General features: G+C 32.5%; 1 protein-coding gene across 2 annotated transcripts in view; it reads right to left on the minus strand.

The window, feature by feature from the left end:
• Atp6v1h (ATPase H+ transporting V1 subunit H) overlaps positions 1 to 17,096 on the minus strand; it is a 115,226-nt gene that overhangs the window by 27,071 nt on the left and 71,059 nt on the right. For both annotated transcript variants that reach the window (XM_048782896.1, XM_015485786.2), the window contains 2 exons: positions 10,217 to 10,318; positions 4,507 to 4,620 (listed from right to left, as the gene is read on the minus strand). In XM_048782896.1, the coding sequence (XP_048638853.1) occupies positions 4,507 to 4,620; positions 10,217 to 10,318 (216 nt within the window). The remainder of the gene's footprint in view (positions 1 to 4,506; positions 4,621 to 10,216; positions 10,319 to 17,096) is intronic.

Raw genomic sequence — 17,096 nt, forward strand, 5'->3', positions numbered from 1 at the left:
CCCTGATTTTTTTTTTTTTAAATCTAGTTAATATCTGTGTTTTTCTTTTTTGTTTAAATGCACAAAACATATGACACTAAACACATGTTCAAAGGCTCCTACACTAAAATCATTCTAAGAATGAGGTGGAAAATTCTAGGCATCCCAGAAAGAGACCACAATTTTGTAAATTAATCCTGCAAAAGTATTAAATCTGGAAATGTTATGATACATTTACTAAAAATTATACAGAATCCTTTAGTAACGTTAATGATAAAAAGTTAAAGCACATGAGGGGTTTTGTTTTTCAATTCAGTTCATAAGTAATACTTTTATTTCATAAGTAAAACTTTTAATTACTGTATTTATAAGTAAATACTTACAAAATAACTAAAATATCCTAAGTGGTATAAACATCAAGAGAACAAAGCAGTATTATCCATACTCTTGGCTTGCTAAATTTCTGTTATATTAATTTTCCTATATATAAAAGATCTAGAGAGGGTAACATTCTTATAACTTATTCTGCTGGTTAAAAAAGAATGTAGAAACACAAATAGAAATTTCTGCATGAGATTGATTCTCTACCTACAAAATTCTGTGTTTCTTTCCTGAAGTCCTGAGCTGTCCATATGCACATACTGTTGCTTCTGAATTAGAGGCCGATTACATTTTAAATCATTCTGTAGGAAAAAAATGATGACATTTTATGATGTTGAATTATAAAATATGAACTAGGAGTATGTATATACAGAAGTTCTCTAGAGTAAATGGTCATTATTTGTTTTTGTCAAATCTATGAATATAAAAAATCTAGCCCTACTAAAAAATAATAAGGGATGCACCAGGAAAGCCACAGTGAAAAAAGAGCTGCATTTTATCATCTGGAGGGAGATCAGCGAGGACTGCCTTGCTAAAGGCCTCCTAAATGGAGGGAGACTCACTATGTGCCTACTGTCCCATTTTTCCCACCCAATGGCAACTCTATTCTACCCCCCAGCACTCCAGAGTAGACTCAGGAATATCTGTAATCCATGAGCCCACATCAATAGAGATGTCAAGGAGCAGGGGAGAAACAATGGCCATTCTAAGACCTGCAAAATCAAAGAAATGATTTTGAAAACAATCATAAAATTGTGAAAAAGAATTATTTTCATGCTATATAACTCTATATTACATGTTACATAAATTCAGACTTATCTCTATATTACAACAAAACTGAATATTTAACCCCTTATAATAGAATCAAATCAAGATCCATAGCCAGTCCAGTTCATGATTTTATAAGTATCCAATTTACACTGACAATGTAATTTTTAAATTATACTTAAAAATTTTAATTTCCTCAGAGAAAAATAAATGCTAACATTGCTATATCCACCAAAATTATGATTTAGTCTAATAAACAGAAATTTTAGGAAAAAAACAGTATGGAAAACCTAAAAATCACCTAGGGTAGAAAAGTAAAAGCAGTCAGGTTGAAAGCCTGGTTCAGAGCACAGGGACTCTGGAAAGCACCCAGGAATGTGGGGAAAAGCCGCTGCCGCCTGGCAGACACACTCTGCTTTTCATCTACAACTGTATTTTAATTATTTACAAGTAATTTACTTCACTATGGGGTACTAAAATAAATCATTAAAAAACTAATTTTAACTAAGTTAAAAACAAAATGCTAAGTGAAGATCAACTCTGTTTTCAAGCTCTTAGTGTGAAAGTGAACAATTTCAAGACATCTTTATAAAATTCTCCAATAAACAAACACCAGCAGCATTTTTAAAAAATACAACAACAACAAAAACCCTATTTTAGGTAAGTAGAAAGGTTGTCTTTAACAAAGATTTTAATAAAAACAACTAGGCTTCATAGAGACATGGATCCAAGTTCATTTTACATTGGGGATTTTTACTTTGCAAATTTAGCCTCAATTAATCCAATATAGAAATAAATCACTATTAGTTGAGTAAAAGTCAAAACAAAATGTTGAAGTCATATGTAAATTCTACTTTTCTTTCATATGAAATCTTCCTTTACCTCTTATTAAAGTATAGGAAGATGCTAAAATTAAGCTTTTCCATTAAATGCAAAAGAAATTTATAACTGAAATACTGAAGTTAAAATAGCTTGGCACATAATTAGGGAAGATAAAGGGTGCTCTCTCTTCAGCTAGTCAATGACAGAAAGCAAATAAACTAGTTTCTGTTTATAAAGACATAAATAATCATACATGGAAAAAATGTACTATGAGACTAAATTCCTAAACTCAATAAAAAAATTCAAATTTTAATTCCTCTTCAATGCATTATCATTTGAACAAAAATTCTCAATGAAAAAAAAATTTCTCTACTGGCCAAGAGAAAAGATCAACATCCTATTTCATACTCATCTTTTCTTTCACATCTGGGCTATACAGTTGTTAGAAGAAAAAGAAAACAATAAACCCAAAATCCAATTCAAGAGAAAAAAATAATAAAGTTAAATTTCTTCATTAATGCAACAAGAATTATGTTTTAGCATTGCCTAGTATCAACAAAAAGAGAAAATAAAACTGACTTGCAAAAGAAACTTCAGAAAAACATCAAACAAATATAAACTCACTTGGTTCCCACAGCCTTAAACTCTATTAAATGTTAACATTTGGAAAAATAATTCCACAGATGAGATATAAACAAGTCAAAAGATATCAAATTGCTAAATAATTCATTTATGTTGAAAAATCTAGCTCTAGGTAAAGTGAAACAAGGAGAGAAAATCCAGTGATACTTGAAGTTTTGTCCTCTTGCTGTTTAGATAAAAAGTCATTTTCAAGTGCCCTCTACTTTGATCCCATTCTTCTTGCACTTAAGATAATGAAAAAATACAAACATTTTCAGTCCGTTAAGTAATTGTGGTACTGGCTCTAGGAGCCACCTGAAGTCCACCTACCTCTTATCTTAACTTTTATTGTCTGGTCTAGGCCTCCAACTACCTCTACCAACGACCACCATAAGAACCAACTATAACAGTCTTCTTAATTTCAGACTTACCCCTATATGATCCATTCTCCAGTCAAAATGATCTTTTTAAAATACAAATCAAATATTGTCATTCTACTATTTATAACCCTTTTCTATAGCTTTCATTTTACCTTATAAAAGTAAGCATCAAACAACAGCCGACAAGACACTCCATGATCCTATTCCTGCCTACCTCTCAATATACTTTCCCATGTTGGCCTTTATACTGTCCCTTTAAATTAGAGTTTCTCCTCCTCAGTACTGACATAGAACATTCTTTAAAGTGGAGGCTGTCTGTGCACTGTAGGATCTTCACCAGCATCCCTGGTCTCTATCCATTAGGTGCCAAAAGCAGCACCACCCTCAAGTGTCACAACCAAATATGTTTCTATGCATTGCTTTAACAAGCCAAGCTCATTCCTGCTTCCTGGGTCTTTTTCCCTCTCCTTCCTTCTACCTGAAATAGGAATTAGCCCAAATAAATTAGCTATATGGCTGGTTCCTCATCATCATCATCTCAGCCCACTCATAAGAGATCTTCTCTAATCGTTCTCCATAAATTTGCACTGACTTTTATTCTATTATTAGCCAAGCAGAAAGCAAGTGCTCAAAAAGCAGATGTGAGAATGCATAAATGTCAGTATTTATGAGAAAAGTCTTAAGTGGCAGGACCGTAACATTCAATATAGGAGGCCACAGCAACACTCCTGGGTATTCTCCTGTACTACATTCACCTGCATCTTTAAATACACCCATTCAAGTGCACCATAACTTTGTCCTTTAGAAGTGCTAGGAACAGTATCATCAGTTATAGGTACTGCATATTTATTACTTGTGCCTTAACAAAAACAGTTCAAAACCAGAGCACCCTTCAGTAAGGTTGAGAATAGAGAGGCATTTGAACTGTTCAGAAGAGTGCTGAACAACCAACCTACAGCTAAAAACAGCCAGGCAAAATAGGATCCTCATTTATTCTATCTTGTACACAAAGGGCTTACCATTATGTCTAAGCAGTTGCTCTCTATTTTAAGTGGATACAAAAGGTCAATAATCTTCATTTTAAAAATAAAAACAGATGAGAGAAAAGCATGATCTGGCTACTTCCAAAGTAAAAGGATGTAATGAATGAAGTTTAAGAGTTGAATTTGAGTTAATCAATCAGCTTTTAGTGTTTTTATGTGAACTGATAAAATTCATTCAGGTTAACCATATGCTGAATAGTTAAGACCTTACCAAACTGTAGAATCAGTGGCCCAACTAGATTCCATTCAACTCCAAAAAAGACTGATTCACTTACATCACAAGGTTCCTTTCAAAAAACTTGTGAAGTTGTTCTAGATATTAGTACTTTGAGTATATTTTTCTTAAAAGTATTAGTGTAGTTCATTTTCAAATTATCATGTCATTGCTCTAAATAGTAAAATACATTTCTATTTTTTTATCAAAATCACTAACTTTAAGAACAAGCATTCATCAGAGCATTTACAGAACTTGCAGGTCAATATACAAGTGTGAGTGAAGAGCTGAGGCATACCAGTTGTGCACCATGAGCTTCTGCACAGCCAGCAGAGCATTGTAGCGGACCTGCTGGTCTTCATGATGCATGTGGTTCATTACCAGCTGCTTCCCACCGAGCTGCTCAATAACCCTGCAGAATAGAAGAGACTTGGTGAAGATGCTACAATTACTTTCAAACTCATGCTGTTCATAAGAAGAAAGTTCAAATATGAAAGGATTTTCAAAAATGACAATGGATGGAAGTAAACCCAACACACATGCCTTCTTACATTGTTCGTCTCTGAATTACAGATTTAAAATATTCAAATATATTCTCTTCTGAATTCTTAATGATAAATCCAACTGTTATTTGAGTTTCTAAGTCAGAGAAGAGAAGAGATCATCTACCTGGATACCTCATAGATCACAAAGTACTCTAGTTGATCATTTCTGGATAGTTGAGTATTAACTTCTTTATTACCAGTATTTCTGGCTTGCTTAAAATCAATATTGAGCACCGTCTATTATTTATAACTTACATAAGATCAATATTAAGGCCAGCAGTTAGCATGCCGTGTAACAGATACAAGCTTAGATGCAGATAGTAAGGGACAGAGGGTTAAAGAGCATCCATGTTAATTTCCTGGAAAAGACCCGATTTTAAGATAGCTGCCTGTTTCTCATAACCATGGGATATGCCATGTAACCTCCTGGGCAATGAAGCAAAGGAGAAAATTCATGTCTTCAAAAGAACCAAGATGACTGACAACCAACATTGTTTTCTATCACTGTACCCCCCTAACACACTGAAAATTCACTTACTACAGACAAAAGTAAAGTGAAAATGATTATTTTCTTCATAAATAAAAAGAGATTCTCTGTTCTTAAAGTGTAGTTTTTAAACAGAGCTATGGAGTCTCTTTTAAACTCCAACACAACAATGTGAATTTCTATGTCCATTCTGTATCCACCAGTATGATCTGATGGGTGATATCTATCATTTGTCAGGTATAAGAGACACCTTAATGAAATAAGGCATTTAGTGGTTGTTTCAACTTCACAGATCAGTAAGGCTTCTAATATTAGTAAGAAATGAGTGGATGGGGGTCAGGGGTGAGAGGGAAGCTCTCAACTGCATACGTTTTCATATTTTATTTTAGGAATCTTTTCAAAAATGTGTTGAATTAGTGGGGGAAGAGAACAATATAAGAATAACGAAACATTAACTGAGTGCTTACTGTGTGCCAGGTACTATGCTTTGAAATGCTATCTGATATACCAGTTCAATTATTAATGTGTTATATTAGACAACTCCTTTGCTGTCTAATAAAGTAAATTCCTCCCTGCAAACAAGGAGAACAAGGGCATCTCTATTATATCATTGCTGTAAAGATTAAAGGACATAAAGCCCATGTCCCTGCAGTGTGGTAAACCCAGGTCTGCTTCTAGGATGACACTAGTTCTGACACCAGGCTAAGATAACACTAGCTCTGACCCCAAGTCTACCTCCCCTCAACACATTCTCCTATTATACTCCAAGAGATCTCTGCAAAATACTGAATATCATTTTCCATACCTAAAATAATTCAGTCACTACCGCTGCTCTTAACAAAAGGACCTAAATCCTTCAAATAGTCAACAAAGCCCTTCACAGGCTCATTTGGAGCCCCTGCCTAGCTTCAGAGAATAGGATCACATACTTCTTGTGCCCAGGGCTTGCTCTGCATATTTAGCTTATGGCCAACAGCACTATTAGCCCTGCCTGAAAGAAACTTAACTGCCACATACATTTTCTCCACAGGCACTTCACAACCTCTTAGGCTTAGAAATCTACTGAGTACTTCAGCAGTACGCTGCTACACTGGGGAACTTTTTTAAACAGCAAAATAAATAGCAAAAAGACCCAGAAATATAAACAATGTGGTACTAAACAGACTATGTAAAGGATTCTTGTTGATTGTGGGAGAGTAAACACAAGAAGGCGGATCATAGCCTTGTTCTACTTCAGTTGAAAATGTGCCAATTGATGACTCAGCTTTTCATCACTTTATACAGATCCGTGATTGACCATAAGAGTGCCATAAGCATTAACATGGGGATTACAAATTAATTTTAGTAGGTAGTGAAATTTACCAGTCTAGAATCTGCCAACAATGAGAATCAACATACAATCTCAGGAAGCTGCCATATTATGTATAAAATATGACCAAATGAAAAAACAAAGGGATCATATATCATTTAATAAAAATATGAGCACTTTTCTACATGTTGGGCACAGTGCTCAATGCATCATTTTTTTTAATCTCCTGTACCCTCACAACAAATGTATTACCAAGGAAATTACAGAGGATTGACATTTTAAATCCTTGCCCTTTATACTATCTTCTCATACTAGCACCAGCCAAGAAAATTCTGTAGAACTTTGCTTTTAATAATTGATACTGGATATGTGTGTACACAATTTACTGAAAGCATTCATTTTCAATCTACATTTTACTGCTCTCCACCCCACAGAATCTAGCAGGTCCTAGAGTGGGGATAATCTTACCCCACTGGAAATCACTGCTATAAAATAGTCATTTCTTTTCTTCTCAACTAGATATGCAAGTCAAGTATCAATTACTTTCGGATTATAAATATATCAGAGATGCTTGAAAAAAATGAAAAAAGAATTCTCCAGCTGGCAGATTATGAGAGATCATTTTTTAAAAAGGATATTTTGATGATTTAATTTAGAATTAAGATTCAAGTACTTCATTTTTTAGCTATTGTCTAATATGGATAACCTTGTTAACTATATTTCAAAATACATTGAGTCAATAGCACATTAAACTTTAAAGACTTCAAATATTATAATACATGATTAGCAAGTTTAACCCTAGTAAGAACATTTAAGGAATGCACCAGCTGGTGAAATAGAGAAATATAATTTTAGAATAAACTTCAGATATTCTAAAAAGTGCAGAACTATTTTTGTTTATTCTAAAGGTCTTTTTCCCTCTTAATATAGTTTAAATAATTCAGATGAGTTTATATTTTCTAATAAGAATTGTGTTGTTTAGAATTGTATAGAGGCTAATGAAATTATATCACTCTATATTATTATCCCATGCACATTATTAAAAACTAGTTATTAAACTTCAGGCATGACATAATTTACATGAAAGTGGATACTTCTATATATATGCATCAATTTGCCCTCTAGAGTTCATAAGCTCAGTGAGCACAGAAACCACACCTATCTTATTCCCCTTATAATTAGGAAGGTTATTAGTTCTTTCAACAACAAAAAGGTAATTTAGAAGATCTTTTTGCCAGGGAAAAATACAGAAGCACTTTCTAAGCATAAAAGTATTGGAAAAAACCACAAATGTTTCACTGGAACATAAGCTCCAAGGAGCAATACTCAGAATGGTAACCAGTACATTATTAAAACATCAATGATTTCATGAATGATTTTCACTACATAATAACTGAAATTTCTGTTTGATAAAAAATTACAAACAGAAGTTGTTAATGTAATAATGTAATTTAACATAATAATGCTGCAGCTTAACATAATAATGTGAATAGCAAATTTTAAAAATGTTTATCATAAATGCTAATGTTCCTATTAAATCATATAAGTAGTCAAAGTATCAAAACCACCAATGCCATTTTCTCCTATAAGAGGTTAAACAGAAACAATAGCATTTAGCACTGCAGCAAGAATCATGAAAATAATGTTCTCATATATTGTTAATGAGAGTCTGAATTGGCCTACATTTAATGATATTTTTTAAGTGTTCACATGGGGCTGGGATATAGCTCAGTAGAGTGCTTGCCTCCCATGCACAAGGCCCTGGGTTCAATACACACACACACACACACACACAAAGGTGCTCACATGTTTCATTCTCATTAAATCTATTTCAGGGAGCCAGCAAAAGGAAAGTAATAAGAATTTAAAGATATTAATTCCATTTTAATAATAATAAAAAATTGTAAACAAACCAAATTTGCTATAGTAAAAACAAGAAGCTGAAATACAGGTAACTAAAGGTAGCATTACATTATATTTTTAAACTTTAGATGGAAAATATTGAAATAAACAACTAAAAGCAAGAGATAAGAGAGAAAATATTACAAGACCACAGTTTTAGAACAAAAAATATGTATGCATAGCGGAAGAACAAAAACATCATTAAAATTATCTCATGGTTTGCAGCATCAGGATGCTATTTTTTCTTTATTATTCTTTTCTATAGTTTTCAAGTTTCCTGTATTGAGCACTTGTTACTTTTCATGATAACTTTAATTTTCAACACAGAAACTGATTGGGTTTGGTTGGCAAACAGTTTGTGCCACTATTAAAAACAATCTATTTGCATGTGCTATGCTAGGTTTTGAACAAAGGAAATAAGAGATACTTACCTGATATAAGTCTGTATTTTAAGAGAACAAGTATGACTTCTTTTGGCAATTCTTTCAGCACTTATTATACCCTACTGTATGGTGAGTACTATGCCTAGTCATATATGTTGCTATTTTTGAGAAGTTCACAATATAGTTGGGGAAAGAAATATAATCAGGTTATCATCGTACTAAACTACTCACAAATGTTACATAATGGAGATATTATACAGGATACTGTGCTTCTATGCTTGAAGATATGCATCTCCCTCAAGTTACTTACATGCTATTTTATAATGTTTAAATATTTATAGACAATAAGGACAAAGAAGTAGTCATGAGTAATTATGGAATGCTAAAATCTTCAAATATAACCACAGCTTCACCAATTTTTTCCTCACATTCTAACAGTTCCTGAGTTTATTAACTTCTGTTGCTTGATAAATGTGTGTGTACGTATATACATATATATACATATATATATATATATATATATATATATAGAGAGAGAGAGAGAGAGAGATATCTTCATATATAGCTTTGATGAATATAAAATATTAACATTACTAATAATGAAAGCAGTCAATAATTATTGAGTATTGACTGTACACTGTTCTAAACACTGTATCTGGAAGAACTCCATTGACCTCATTAGAAAGAAATATTATTATCCCAATTTTATGAAATAAGGAACCATTTAGAAAGGGAAATAGCAACAATTAGAACATAGCTATTCACACAAAATAAAACAGCCCTTTTGCCCCATTTAATGTTTTTCCCTTTGATATAATAATGGCACCCTGATTTTCTATTTTTTTCCTAGAAAACCTGTATATCTTTTTGTTGTTAATGCATCTAAGTTAATTGTGTGACCAATATCACCTCCTCTCTAACTTGTCTCCTTAATACTTTGGAATATATAATTCCAATACTATCTTTCTACTATAACTTTTCTTAAAGATGTTGTATTTTCTATTATACTTTGAACCTACTGAGGTCAATCATAACTTGTAAGTCATCTCTGTAACTACAAATAGTAATAGAAAAATAACTAGTGCTCACAAAAAGTCTAATGAATTAAATTATACAAACCAGAGAAAATCCTTAACATGAAATTTCTAATGTAATCTCTGATAGCTACTACATAACACTATTATTGCAAGTGTTCTTATATTTTTATACTACTCATTTTTAATTGGGTTTATCATAATTCACACTATTATGGTAATCTTGATTCCATTTACTCAATTAGTTCCTCTATTAAACCACTCTATTTTACTTATATAGGCACATTACTTAGGATTCTATATTGAAGATTTCAAAAAACCCAAATGAAATTATTGGTTTTCTCTTACCGTTTGCCTCGTGGATAATGCCGCACATATTCTCCAACATCATGTGCAGCAACAGCTAAGACTTGTGGATCATCTGATACCTCCAAAAGTTTTGTCAAGATTCTGTAATAAATTTAATCCAGAGAGAGCAAGTTCTATTTTTTCTTATAGATCACAGATATAATCCTAACATTTTCTTCAAAGTAGATGTTTATAAACATAATCATATTCTTTTAAGAATTTCACTATTATATATAAATTAGCAGTTCTTAAGCCTTTGTACATATATAACAGGTTAACTTGAAGTTTCACAAAATACACCAAGCTGAGTCCCAAAATATCATAGGCTCCCTCTCCCTCTAAAGAAAGACAGCTAGAATGTGAGTAAGAGTTATTTTAATATGAGACTACCAGTGGATCTTTGTCAATTATATTTGTTAAATAAATCACTTGTAAATCACAGCACCAATTGTTAGTATTGGGACAGATTCTTCTCAGCACCCTACAATCAAAATGATAGATTAAGCACTAAGCCACTCTCTCTTGCCTTATTTCTAATAAAATACTGGGACTAAGTCCAATCACTAAAGCAACTGAATGTTTTCTAGAAGATGGCAGCCTAAATCCACCATTCTGACTCTCTTGCTTATCTAATACTTTCCCTCATGCAACCATACAGAGTGAAACTTCTTTCAGAGCCTCACAGGTATCATGAGACTATGAACTAGGGATTGAAGCAGAGAAAGCTGCTGCTGGTCTACTACATTTTCTACCTCTCTTCACAAAGACCACCAGCGAGAGGATGTGGATCCACCCAGGTGATGTAAAAGTCCCTGGGTGAAGGAGGAGGAAGACAGTGCTGCTCAGAATCCAAGGAGCTGGGGAAAGACTGCCTTCCTCTTATTCAAGAAGCACATAATTTCTGTTATTTAAACTGTTCAAAGGTCCAGAAATGGAGGGGAAACTTCTCAACTCCTTTCATAAACAGAGAATATTATAATAACCAATCAGAATAGCAATGTTTAAATGGCTAGGTAGAAGACTAACATAAAACAATTGTTTTCTAATATGCCAGCAACAGACACCCAGAAATAGAAACATAAAAACATTAACAAAGTATCAAACTGAACTCAGGAGTGAACTCAAAAAGATAATTTATTCAGCTATCAGCTCAAATGTACCCTCTGGCTTAAGAGCCATATCACTAAGGCAGGACTCTCTGTGATACTCTTCTCATACTTCATTTTTCTTCATAGTACTAATTGCCACCCATCATTATATTCTCTGTCTCCTTGATTGCTTATTTGGTCTTTCTACCCCAAATTACAATGTAAGCTTAACGACAATAAAGACTTATATTTGCCAATATATCTGCAACAACTAGAACCAGAGTGACCATTCAATAGATGCTCCAACAAACACAAGAAAAATATAAATCAATAATTTAAGTGTTAGATTGGTGATGCCAAGTGGGAAAAACAATTTTGACAGCTCCTGATGGAATTTAACATACACAGATCCTTAAACCTAGCAATTCTATTTTTAGAGCACTTCCTTACAGAAATGTTTTCACAAATATATATATATGTACACCATCTTTTAAAATGTCTACAACAGGGCTGGGGGTATACCTCAGTGGCAGAGTACTTGCCTAACATGAGCAAGGTCCTGATTAAATACCCAGTACAAAAAAAAAAAAAAAGACTAAGTCATTCTTAGTGACTTCAAGTTATCATTTGTAAAAAAGATAAGTATCAGATTAAGACTCAGTGGTAGAGTGCTCACCTAGCATGCATGAGACACTGGGTTCGATCCTCAGCACCACATAAAAATATTGTGTCCACCTCATCATTACCCTAGTACATGTATTAATACACAAATGGTGTGAATATACTGTGTGTACAACCTGTGATATGAAAAATTGTGCTCTATATGTGTAATATGAGTTGTAATACATTCTGCTGTCATATATAACAAATTAGAATAAAAAATTTTTAAAAAATATTATGTCTACCTAAAACTAAAAAATAAAATCGAAAAAGAAGAAAAAAGAAAAAAAACATCCTTAGTATGATGGTGATAGTAGAAAAATTCATCATTATTTTCATCACCATCATTCATTACAATTACCCAGGTGATATATGTCTAGGCCCCAAAAGAACACTGGAGAGTCTACCTTTGGTTCCAGTTCCCCCAGAGAGGAATCTGAGATGGAATAGCAGTGAAGAAGATTCACTTTAGTTCTGTATGCCTTCACGAGTGCTGGAATGACCTGAACCAGGTCTGTTTGATATAACTTGGATTTCATAGATTTAGCAATACACACATTTAAAAAGGTTACCTAATTTTACCAAGATGTCCAAGATGTTATTATGCCTTGCAATTGCTAATTATTTAAGATATTTAATAAAAAAATTGAAACCACTGAGTGGTTCATTTTCATACAAGCCATTCATTTACAAAATATGTCCTATTTCTTAAAATCTTAGTAGGAAATAAAACACAACTATCTTTACTTTTATTATTTACATTACAACAAATATATAAGAGCAATAAAACCCTCTCTTTGTTCAAAATTTTTACCAATCTATGAAATTTGCTTACTTTGATTTCTAGATAACATTTACTTGGCAATGTCTTCTAAGACTGAAGCCTAAGGTCTCTGAGTATCTTTTCCTGTCACCGTCTCAGCCTATCAGCTAGCTAAAATCTATTAACAACAGGAAGCACTGATAAAGACCCCTGTTGTCAATTAAGGAATCATTTCATTTCATCATGAAGTAATTGCACACCTTCTACTTTCTGGAGTAACTGGAAAATTTGGATTTCCAAGTTATAGAGAAGAAAGGAATAACCACTTGTTATACATACTATGCATGTTTCAAACTGTGTAAAATATTCTCCATAACAACACATAAATGATAAAATGAGACTTATAGAAGTTAGGTAATATGCCTTTCAACATTTCAAATGTTAAAATGATGTTAAAAATGTTGCAGTTGAAATCTTAATTATTATCTGCTAACTGTCCAGCCACACACATAACACAACTGCGCCCTGACAGAAATTCTTTCAACTCCAGCATATGTAATCTAAAAGATGAAACAAGATATATATTCAATTTTCCATATACTTATATTTTGAACACTTCAAATTATGCATGTTTCCTTTATAAAAGGCCAATTTACAAGTTATTCTAAAGTTAAATTCAACTGAATTTAACTTTAATTTTAAAAGATTAAACTGATATTATCTTGACATTTTAATAAGACATAGCTTTAGGAAGTTGTAAGTAAATTGTGTTAAAATTTATTAAACATAATATTTATTCTGATTACCTCAAACTGGACGGAAGTCAGAAAATTAGAGCTCAAGCCAAACCTGGTTGCCAACTGCCTTTGTAAATAAAGTTTTTCAGAAACATAGCCATGTTCATAGTTTACTTCTTGTTCATAGCTGCTTTACCACTACAACAGTAGTGTTAAATAGTTGAGACAGGGAGTAAATGATTCAACAAGTATAAAATACATAACATCTGAGCCTCTATAGAAACAAAGTGTGTCAATCCCTGTCTTAAACCATATTCAGTGGCTTAAACCATTCTCCATGTGGCTGAAATCCTGATACCCAAAATACGATGTACAAACCAACAACAACAGTACCACCTGGACACCTGGAATCACAGGCCCTACTCTAAACCTACTAAGTTAGAATTTGCATTTGAACATGATCCCATAAATATTTGAAAAGCACAGTCAGACTCAAAGAATGCTAGAATCAGAAAGAATCACAGAGACTTTCTATTAAAATCTACCAAACACAGAAATTATTTTAATGGTTCTCTTTGAGGGACATTTAGTCCACTGATATCTTCCTATTGTCTGTAAGTCTGTTAAAGTAATATTTAAATTATTAATATAAATGTTCAAAATACGTTACAAAAAATACTTTTGTTAAGAAAAAAGAGCTCCCTCCCAAGCCATCTCTGAGTACAGTTAGTAAGTCAACAATAGATTCATCAATCATAATCTAAATTTCTATCACATTAACCACAAGCTGTGATTCTGTCAAATACTCTAATGGTGCCCAAACAGGAACATGCCACACAGCTTTGTAGTTAGAACAAACATGACTTACAACTCTGATGTTTGTTAGAAATGCTGTCTTGAAAAGTGTCTATATAAATTCAAAACAGAATTTAAGCTATTATTCTCATTGATCAATCAACAAATTTGCTCTGATCCTTCTTCACAATGTTTCCCTGCCTGTTTTATAAACTTGTTGCTCTCTTGGCTTTGCTTTTAACTACCATCAATGATTTTTTTACATTTTTTACATTTCTTATTCAAAACACATACTTATTTCAAAACTATAACATAAAAGCTCCAAGATATTTTTGAATACCATTGCACTCAAAGGTAATAGAGGAAAAATCAAACTTATATCACATACTTGCTGAGTCTGAAATTACCCCAAAATATGTCACAGCCTGAAATAAGTGTGGTTCTCCACAGATGAAAAGGTCAGCACTCACAGTGCTTTTAAAATAGCAGAATTAAAGACTGCAACTGCATCTATCTCTTCAAATAGTTTTAAGAACAGCACTAATATACCCTTCCTGTCTATCATCCTATGCAACTAATTTTCAGGAATAAGATGAACAATGATTTCAAACTTGTCATCATCATGTAAACATAAAAGAAAAACAAAATACCAAATGCCATTTTTTCTGGTTATTTAGAAAAATCACAAAGGATCATACAAAGATAAAAAGGAATAATATGATGGAGTAATAAAACCTAATGCCAGGAAATAGAATATGCACTTCAAATGCTCGTATTATGTGTATCATACATAGAAATAAGATCTAAATAAGAAATATATGCATGCCTAAATATATTTCATCAAATACATGTATCTACTTTTGCTCCTTCTGTCTCAGACTACGCTGTTCAATATGACATCCACTAGTCACATGTGGCTATATAGGCAAGTGCTCTACACTGAGCTACATCCCCAATCCTACCTGTGGCTATTTAAAGTTAAATTTATTAAAATTAAATTCTAATATTAAGGTTTTTTGGTGATACCATCAACATATCAAGTACTCTTTGGCCATAAACTACCATACTAAGTAACACAAATACAAACTATTTCTACTTGCACAGAAAAGTTTCATGGAAAAGTAGGAAATGAAAAATTATAAAAGGCATCTGTAAAAACATCAAAAAACCAAATGCACTGGTATAAACTTAATGAAATATAATCAATACCATAACATTATTTGAAAGTAATCCAACATAAACTAAGGAATATGCCATGTTCATAGACCGGAGGACTACCTCTCCCAGCAAGTTTTTTAAAATATCAATTCCTTCTAGAATGAACTATTGATTCAATCTGAGTCAAAATCCCAAATAAAACCATTTACATGACAAGCTTATTCTAATATACATATAGAAACATAAAAGGCAAAATCCAAGACACCTTGGAAAAACAACAAATTTGGAACACTCATATTATCAGAGACCTTGACTCACTATAAAGCATGACAAATTAACACAATGTAGCACTGGAATAAGAATAGAGAGATAATGGAATAAAATAAAAAAATTCAGAAAGACATTTGCATAGTAGTGATTCTAGCCAAAGCAATTAGGCAAGAAACAGAAATACACTCAGATTAGAAAATAAAAAGTAAAACCACCTCTATTTGCAAATATCATAATCTTGTACTAGATAATGCAAAAATTCAATTAAAAAGCTGTTTAAACTAACAAAAAGAGTTCCAAAAGACTGAAGAATCTGAGATTGACCTATAAAAATCAAATATATTTCCTTAAGCTTACAGTGAATGATTGAAAATTAAATTAAGAAAAAAAATCCATTTGTACTAGCGTCAAAAGCAAAAATATTTAGAAATAAATTTGACAAAACAAATGTAAAACTTGTACTCTAAAAATTTAAAGCATGGTCAAAAAAAATATGATCTAAAAAACAGAAAAAACTTATTTAAAGTCTATATATTAAATAGTTAAAAATTATTTATAGCTTCAACACAATCTCTGTTAGAGTTACAACTGGTTTCTTTTTTAAAAAAATATTTATTTTTTAGTTGTAGTTGGACACAATGTCTTTATTTTATTTAGTTATTTTTATATGGTGCTGAGGATCGAACCCAGGGCCTCACACATGCTGGGTGAGTGCTCTACTGCTGAGCCACAATCTCAGCCCTCCAACTGGCTGCTTTATAGAATTTAATAAAGGGATTCTAAAATTCATAAGAAATGGCAAGGAACCGAGAACAGCCAAAACTATCTAGAAAATTAATAGGCTTCTAGTTTCCCATTCAACATATAAACAACTTGGAAGTTATTACTCCCTTCCCCCCAACAACTAAAAAGCTTGAAAATGAACTCTTCTTAAATTCATCAGACAACTGAGTTCTAAATGTACACTATTACCATGTGAACTAGAGAGACAGGTAAATACAGAGAATCAAAGCTTATTGAGAGCAGAAGCTACTGCTGGCTCCATCAACTTGCAGGAATATTTCAAGTATAACCGAATAACTGCAGAAGATTTAAGCAGTGGCTGGCTTGAGAGAAAAAAAAAAAAAGTCCTCCTAGGGGCTAATCTAAAATTGCCTGTATCTATTATACAAATTCAATGGAGACTGAATAACCTTATAAAACAGCAAACAATAGGCCCAGACAGTTTCAGGAGTTAATTCTGGCAAACATTTAAAGAGAAAATGACATCACTTTTCTATAAAATATTACAGAAAATAGAAGGAGAAGGAATACTTTTTAAATCATTCTATGAGACCAACATTACCATAATCCCAAAATCAGATAAAGAATCACAAGAAAGGAAAATTACAGAGTACTATCTATCTCTC

This window comes from Marmota marmota, unplaced genomic scaffold, assembly GCF_001458135.2.
Source record: "Marmota marmota marmota unplaced genomic scaffold, marMar, whole genome shotgun sequence".
Taxonomy (NCBI): domain Eukaryota; kingdom Metazoa; phylum Chordata; class Mammalia; order Rodentia; family Sciuridae; genus Marmota; species Marmota marmota.